This window comes from Aegilops tauschii, chromosome 6, assembly GCF_002575655.3.
Source record: "Aegilops tauschii subsp. strangulata cultivar AL8/78 chromosome 6, Aet v6.0, whole genome shotgun sequence".
Classification (NCBI taxonomy): domain Eukaryota; kingdom Viridiplantae; phylum Streptophyta; class Magnoliopsida; order Poales; family Poaceae; genus Aegilops; species Aegilops tauschii.
The window spans coordinates 377,261,473-377,269,696 of NC_053040.3; the positions used below are offsets into that span (position 1 = coordinate 377,261,473).

General features: G+C 49.9%; 1 protein-coding gene across 1 annotated transcript; it reads left to right on the forward strand.

The window, feature by feature from the left end:
* The first annotated feature begins 2,630 nt into the window (after nt 1–2,630).
* On the forward strand, nt 2,631–3,933 carry LOC141026099 (uncharacterized). Its single transcript, XM_073502065.1, has 3 exons — nt 2,631–2,894; nt 2,945–3,299; nt 3,392–3,933. Exons 1-3 carry the CDS (start codon nt 2,631–2,633, stop codon nt 3,931–3,933), a joined length of 1,161 nt encoding a protein of 386 aa, XP_073358166.1.
* The last annotated feature ends 4,291 nt before the right edge of the window (nt 3,934–8,224 follow it).

Below are 8,224 nucleotides of genomic sequence, written 5' to 3' on the forward strand. Positions count from 1 at the left end.
AGCTTGTTTCTTATGAGCGGGGAAATATTTAGCAGAGAAGTAATAAATCATATCCTGGGGACTATGCACACAACCAGGATCAACAGAGAATTCATAATCCTTATCAGTAACAAAGATAGGTGAAGTAGCATAAGCAGGATCATATTTCATTCTAGCATTCAGAGTTTTTTGTTTAAGCTTAGCTAATAATTTCTTAAGATCACTTCTATCATTGCAAGCAAGAAAGTCTCTTTTAGTCTCTTCATCCATAACATAACCCTCAGGCACAACAGGTAATTCATATTTATTGGGAGAGCCTTCATCATCACTTTCATCAATATTATCAGTTTCAATAATTTCATTCTCTCTAGCCCTAGAAAGTTGTTCATCAAGGAATTCACCAAGTGGCACAGTAGTATCAAGCATAGAAGTAGTTTCATCTTAAGTATCATGCATAGCAGAAGTGGCATCATCAATAACATGCGACATATCAGAATTAATAGCAGAAGCGGGTTTAGGTGTCGCAAGCTTACTCAAAACAGAAGGTGAATCAAGTGCAGAGCTAGATGGCAGTTCCTTACCTCCCCTCGTAGTTGAGGGATAAATTTTTGTTTTCTCGTCTTTCAAGTTCCTCAAAATGACCAGCAGATATAAATCCCAAGTGACTCAAAGAATAGATCTATGCTCCCCGGCAACGGCGCCAGAAAATAGTCTTGATAACCCACAAGTATAGGGGATCGCAACAGTTTTCGAGGGTAGAGTATTCAACCCAAATTTATTGATTTGACACAAGGGGAGCCAAAGAATATTCTCAAGTATTAGCAGTTGAGTTGACAATTCAACCACACCTGGATAACTTAGTATCTGCAGCAAGGTATTTAGTAGCAAAGTAGTACGATAGTAATGGTAACGGTAGCAACGGTAAAGTAAATAAGCGGAGAACAATATGTGAAAAGCTCGTAGGCATTGGATCGGTGATGGAGAATTATGCCGGATGCGGTTCATCATGTAACAATCATAACATAGGGTGACACAGAACTAGCTCCAATTCATCAATGTAATGTAGGCATGTATTCCGAATATAGTCATACGTCCTTATGGAAAAGAACTTGCATGACATCTTTTGTCCTACCATCCCGTGGCAGCGGGGTCCTAATGGAAACTAAGGGATATTAAGGCATCCTTTTAATAGAGTACCGGACCAAAGCATTAACACATAGTGAATACATGAACTCCTCAAACTACGGTCATCACCGGGAGTGGTCCCGATTATTGTCACTTCGGGTTGCCGGATCATAACACATAGTAGGTGACTATAGACTTGCAAGATAGGATCAAGAACTCACATATATTCATGAAAACATAATAGGTTCAGATCTGAAATCATGGCACTCGGGCCCTAGTGACAAGCATTAAGCATAGCAAAGTCATAGCAACATCAATCTCAGAACATAGTGGATACTAGGGATCAAACCCTAACAAAACTAACTCGATTACATGATAAATCTCATCCAACCCATCACCGTCCAGCAAGCTTACGATGGAATTACTCATGCACGGTGGTGAGCATCATGAAATTGGTGATGGAGGATGGTTGATGATGACGACGGCGACGGATTCCACTCTCCGGAGCCCCGAACGGACTCCAGATCAGCCCTCCCGAGAGAGTTTAGGGCTTGGCGGCGGCTCCGTATCGTAAAACGCGATGAATCTTTCTCTCTGATTTTTTTCTCCCCGAACACGAATATATGGAGTTGGAGTTGAGGTCGGTGGAGCTCCAGGGGGCCCACGAGGCAGGGGGCAGGCGCGCCCCCCACCCTCGTGGCTAGGGTGTGGGGCCCTTGGCCTTGATTCTTTCGCCAGTATTTTTAATATTTTCCAAAAATAAGTTCCGTGGAGTTTTAGGTCATTCCGAGAACTTTTGATTCTGCACATAAATAACACCATGGCAATTCTGCTGAAAACAACGTCAGTCCGGGTTAGTTCCATTCAAATCATGCAAGTTAGAGTCCAAAACAAGGGTAAAAGTGTTTGGAAAAGTAGATACGACGGAGACGTATCAGGGTCCCGGGTGACCACCCCCCTGGCTGCCCCGCCTCCTCCTCCACGTGCCGCGACCTACTCTCGCCGCACCCGTTCGGCCTCCTCTCCGGCGACTGCCTCCCGCCGGAGCGCTCGGCTGGATGCGGCGCGCCCGGAGGGTAGCCCGGCGCTGCCCATTCGCTAGCGGGCGGAGCTTCGTGCTGCTGCGCGGAACTTGGAGCCAGGTACCCCTTCAGTCCCCCCCTCGGCAGCTACTTGTTCCTTCTCTGCTCTCGAGTCGGTTCCGCTTGGTCACCTTGCGAAAGATCGCGACTGATTCCGCGATCATCTTCGGGGGAGAGGTTGGCCCCCCTTAGCCTAGATCGGGGCCATTAGGGCCCGCGAGATCCTCGACGGTAGGTTTGCTGCGGCTACAGCAGCCCTGCTCTCACCCCTCGGCCCGCCGACCACGCCGGTGGATCCTATTCCGCCGCCTCCCCGGAGGGTTGGTGGCATCCCCCCCTGACCGCTGCCGAACTTCGGGGTTGCACCCGTTCTTGGACCGCCGCTCTCCGCGCCCAAAGCGCATCTCGTGTCCTGGGGTCAAGCAACCCCTCAATGGTTGCGTGATGTGTGCCCTCTTCTGGAACATCCGCGGTTTCGGCCATGATGGCCGCCGCCGCCAACTCATCGAGTACATGCGTGATGAACACATTGATATTGTCGCCATCCAAGAAACCATGCGCACGAAATTCTCCCTTCCTGAACTCGACCGCCAGAGCTCCCACCTCTTCGCCTGGCATTGGCTCCCTTCTAGTGGGAGCGCGGGCCATTCCGGTGGCATCCTGTTAGGTGTGAAAGACGCCACCTTCGAGGTGGGCAGTATGGACCGGGTCAGTTCTTTGTTAGCATGGAACTTTTTGAACGCTCCCTCAACTTCAAGTGGGAGGTCATTATTGTCTATGGTCCCGCCGACCACAGTCGATCCGCCTCCTTCCTCGAGGAGCTGCACCGGAAGGTCTCGGCTGCGTCGCTGCCGGTAGTGGTTGGGGGTTATTTTAACCTCCTACGGTTCACGGAAGACAAGAGCAATGCGCACGTCAACTTTGTGCTTATGCAAATGTTCAATGACTGCATTGCTGATCTTGGCCTCCGTGAGATTGATAGGGTTGGTGCCAGGTTCACCTGGACCAACCGTCAGGCTGCTCCGACCCAGTCCATCCTGGACCGGGTCCTAGTTTCCCCGGAATGGGACCTCCGATGCTCTCTTGCCTCCCTCCGGGCCATCACTCGGTTCGGTTCCAACCACGTCCCCTCCTTCTGTCTTCCGCTGACGAACGCCCCCCGACTCCTCCCCGACTTCGGTTTGAGACATTTTGGTTGTCCCAAGCTGGCTTTGTCGACGCGGTTGGTGTCCGTTGGCTGGAGGCTCGCGCCCTCTCGCAGTCTCTTTCTCGCCCCTCCTCCACTGTCGACTCTTGGCATTTCTGCGCCAAGCGAGGCCGACAGTTCATGAAGGGGTGGGGCGCCAACCTGGGGCGAGACCTCCGCGAGCGTAAGAAGGCCCTGCTGTCTGCGATCCAGGCCTTGGACCTGCGCGCCGATGCTACCGGCCTCTCCCGCTACGACCTGGAAGACCAACTCTCTATCATCTACTCCGATGAAGAGGCCTACTGGCGTTTGCGTGGTGCTCAGAAATGGGTCTTGAAGGGCGACGCGAATACGGTGTATTTCCAAGCCATAACTAATGGCCGCCGTAGGCGCAACACCACCCCCTCCTCTGGGATGGACCGACTCTCCTGTAGTCCTCACAGGACATTAGGTCCCACGTCGACGGCTTCTATAGATCCCTGTTCACAGCCGATCCTTGGAGCGGCTTATCTCTGGCCCCCGACTGTTGGTCCGTTCGCCAGCTTGTTTCCGATACGGTGAGCGCGGCTCTCACGGCCCCCTTCTCCGAGGATGAGGTCTGGGCCCCATCAAGGGCATGAACCCCGCCTCGGCCCCAGGCCCAGATGGCCTTCCGGTTAAGTTCTTCCAATCCTTCTGGAATATGATCAAGCCGGAGGTCAGGGAAATCTTTGACGAGTTCTACGTTGGGTCCATTGATCTCAGGCGCCTTAACTACGAGACGATCTCGCTTATCCCCAAGGTTCCTGGCGCGTCTGACATCCGTCAGTTCCGCCCGATCACGGTGATAAATGTGATCTTCCGGATTCTGGCAAAAGGGTACGCCAATAGGGTGACCCTGCTCGCGGACCATATTACCCATCCCAACCAATCGGCCTTCATCCAAGGCCGCTATATTCTGGATGGGGTGCTAGTTCTTCACGAAGTCCTCCACGAGGTCTGCTCCAAACACCTCAAGGCGGTCTTCCTGAAGATCGATTTCCATAAGGCCTATGACACTGTTAGTTGGCCCTTCCTTCGGGAAGTCCTTCTCCGGAAAGGTTTCGATGACTGTTGGATTACTAGAGTTATGCAGATGGTCTCTTGTGGTCGCACGGTCGTGAACATCAATGGGGAGATAGGCCCTTACTTCCCCACTTTCTGTGGGGTGAGGCAAGGCGATCCATTCTCCATGTTCCTGTTCAATCTGGCGGTGGATGCACTTGCGGCCATCCTGAACAAGGCTAAGGACGCTGGCCATATTCGTGGGATCACCCCCCACTTGGCCGGTGGCGTCGGCATCTCCTTGCTCCAGTACACCGACGACACCATCATCATGGTTGAAGGCTCGGATACGGACATCGCTAGCCTTAAATTCCTCCTCCTATGCTTCCAACAAATGTCTGGCCTCAAGATCAACTTAGACAAGAGCGACGTGATGGTGATGGGTTATTGAAAGTGCAACTATCCCTGGGTGGTTTTGGTAATTCCTAACAACATATAGCTCATTGAGCTAATGCTATTTCAAGATAGATATTTCAGGAAAGCTCAATGATTGGCATGGCATGGATTAGAAAGTGGACCCTTCAAAATGCTAAGGACAAAAAAGATTGGCTCAAGCTCAAAGCACAAGACTCTACATTTTCTATTTTAGTGATCCAAGATCACATTGAGTCTATAGGAAAAGCCAATACAATTAAGAAGGGATGAGGTGTTGCTTAATGAGGTGCTTGCTCAAAATGCTTAGTGATATGCTCCAAAACCCTCCACTACTTTCTCATATCCACATATGTCCCACACCACAAGTCCAACTCGGCCCCATCGATTCTTTCTATCCGGAGCCACCGAGTTCAGTTGACATAGCCACTGCCAGAAACCCTAGTCTTTTCGGTCTCACCGATAGGGATCTCGGTCTCACCGAGATGGGATTGTAATCTCTCTGTTTCCCTTCGTAACGTTTCGGTCAAACCGAGATGAGCGATCGGTCCCACCGAGATTGCAATGCAAACACTCTGTTTCCTTTTCGTAACATTTCGGTCCAACCGAGATGAGCGAATCGGTCCCACCGAGTTTGCCTGACCAACTCTCTGTTTGACTATTACCAAAATCGGTCCCACCGAGTTTGTGTAATCGGTCTCACCGAGATTACGTTATGCCCTAACTCTAATGAAATCGGTCCCACCGAGTTGACATGTCGATCCCACCGAAACACCTAACGGTCACATTATGAACCAAATCGGTCTGACCGAGTTCTCTGAATCGGTCCCACCGAGTTTGGTGATTTGTGTGTAAGGGGTAGATTTTGTGTGGAGGCTATATATACCCCTCCACCCACTCTTCCAATACATATTTTCTGAGAGAGAACCACCTACACTTGTGTTGAGGTCAAGATATTCCATTCCAACCACATAAATCTTGATCTCTAGCCTTCCTCAAGTTGCTTTCCACTGCTTCTTTCTACCAAATCCAATCCTATGAGAGAGAGTTGAGTGTTGGGGAGACTATCATTTGAAGCACAAGAGCAAGGAGTTCATCATCAACACACCATTTGTTACTTCTTGGAGAGTGGTGTCTCCTAGATTGGCTAGGTGTCACTTGGGAGCCTCCGACAAGATTGTGGAGTTGAACCAAGGAGTTTGTAAGGGCAAGGAGATCGCCTACTTCGTGAAGATCTACCCTAGTGAGGCAAGTCCTTCGTGGGCGACAGCCATGGTGGGATAGACAAGGTTGCTTCTTCGTGGGTGGAGCCCTCCGTGGACTCGCGCAACCGTTACCCTTCGTGGGTTGAAGTCTCCATCAACGTGGATGTACGATAGCACCACCTATCGGAACCACGGATAAAAAATCTCCATGTCAACATTGCGTTTGCTCCCTCAAACTCATCCCTTTACCTTCATATGCAATTGTTTTACATTCCGCTGCTATACTCTTAGAATTGCATGTGTAGGTTGTGTTGAAGATCGTTGCAGAAATTAAAAAATTTCTACGCATCACCAAGAACAATCTATGGAGTCTTCTAGCAACGAGAGGGAAAAGAGTGCATCTACATACCCTTGTAGATCACGAGCGGAAGCGTTCAAGTGAACGGGGTTGATGGAGTCGTACTCGTCGTGATCCAAATCACCGATGACCGAGCGCCGAACGGACGGCACCTCCGCGTTCAACACACGTACGGTAGGGGAAGACGTCTCCTCCTTCTTGATCCAGCAAGGGGAGGGAGAGGTTGATGGAGATCCAGCAGCACGACGGCGTGGTGGTGGAAGCAGCGGGGATCTCGGCAGGGCTTCGCCAAGCTCAGCGAGAGGGAGAGGGAGGCGCCAGGGGCTTGGGGTGCTGCTCCCATGCGCCTCCCCACTATATATAGGGGTGGAGGGGGCTGGTTTCTTGCCCTCCAAGTCCATTGGGGCGTTGGCAAAGGTGGGGGAAAGAAATCCCATCATTTCCCTTCCCCACCGATTGTTATCCCCCTTTTTTTTGGGATCTTGATCTTATCCCTTCGGGATATGATCTTATTCCTTCTAAGGTGGGATCTTGGTGCGCCTTGACCAGGGGTGTGGGGCCTTGCCCCCACTACCCACGTTCATATGGGTCCCCCCATGCAGGTGGGCCCCACTTCGGAACCTTCTAGAACCTTCCCAGTACAATACCGAAAAATCCCGAACATTTTCCGGTGGCCAAAATAGGACTTCCCATATATATATCTTTACCTCCGGACCATTCCGGAACTCCTCGTGACGTCCGGGATCTCATCCGGGACTCCAAACAACTTTCGGTTAACCGCATACTAATATCTCTACAACTCTAGCGTCACCGAACCTTAAGTGTGTAGACCCTACGGGTTCGGGAGACATGCAGACATGACCGAGACGACTCTCCGGTCAATAACCAACAGCGGGATCTGGACACCCATGTTGACTCCCACATGTTCCACGATGATCTCATCGGATGAACCACGATGTCGAGGATTCAATCAATCCCGTATACAATTCCCTTTGTCAATCGGTACATTACTTGCCCGAGATTCGATCGTCGGTATCCCAATACCTTGTTCAATCTCGTTACCGGCAAATCACTTTACTCGTACCGTAATGCATGATCCCGTGACCAAACACTTCGTCACATTGAGCTCATTATGATGATGCATTACCGAGTGGGCCCAGAGATACCTCTCCTTCATACGGAGTGACAAATCCCAGTCTCGATTCGTGCCAACCCAACAGACACTTTCGGAGATACCCGTAGTGCATCTTTATAGCCACCCAATTACGTTGTGACGTTTGGCACACCCAAAGAACTCCTATGGTATCCGGGAGTTGCACAATCTCATGGTCTATGGAAATGATACTTGACATTTGGAAAAGCTCTAGCAAACGAACTACACGATCTTGTGCTGTGCTTAGGATTGGGTCTTGTCCATCACATCATTCTCCTAATGATGTGATCCTGTTATCAATGACATCCAATGTCCATAGTCAGGAAACCATGACTATCTGTTGATCAACGAGCTAGTCAACTAGAGGCTCACTAGGGACATGTTGTGGTCTATGTATTTACACATGTATTACGATTTCCGGATAACACAATTATAGCATGAACAATAGACAATTATCATGAACAAGGAAATATAATAATAACCATTTTATTATTGCCTCTAGGGCATATTTCCAACAGTCTCCCCCTTGCACTAGAGTCAATAATCTAGTTACATTGTGATGAATCGAACACCCATAGAGTTATGGTGTTGATCATGTTTTGCTCTAGGGAGAGGTTTAGTCAACGGATCTGCTACATTCAGGTCCGTATGTACTTTACAAATATCTATGTCTCCATTTTG

Coding starts and splice junctions, on each gene's coding strand:
- LOC141026099 (XM_073502065.1), top strand. CDS start 2,631: ATGTGTGCCCTCTTCTGGAACATCCGCGGTTTCGGCCATGATGGCCGC. Junction 2,895..2,944: donor AGGTGGGCAGTATGGACCGG/GTCAGTTCTTTG, acceptor CTCAACTTCAAG/TGGGAGGTCATTATTGTCTA. Junction 3,300..3,391: donor CCGGGCCATCACTCGGTTCG/GTTCCAACCACG, acceptor GGTTGTCCCAAG/CTGGCTTTGTCGACGCGGTT.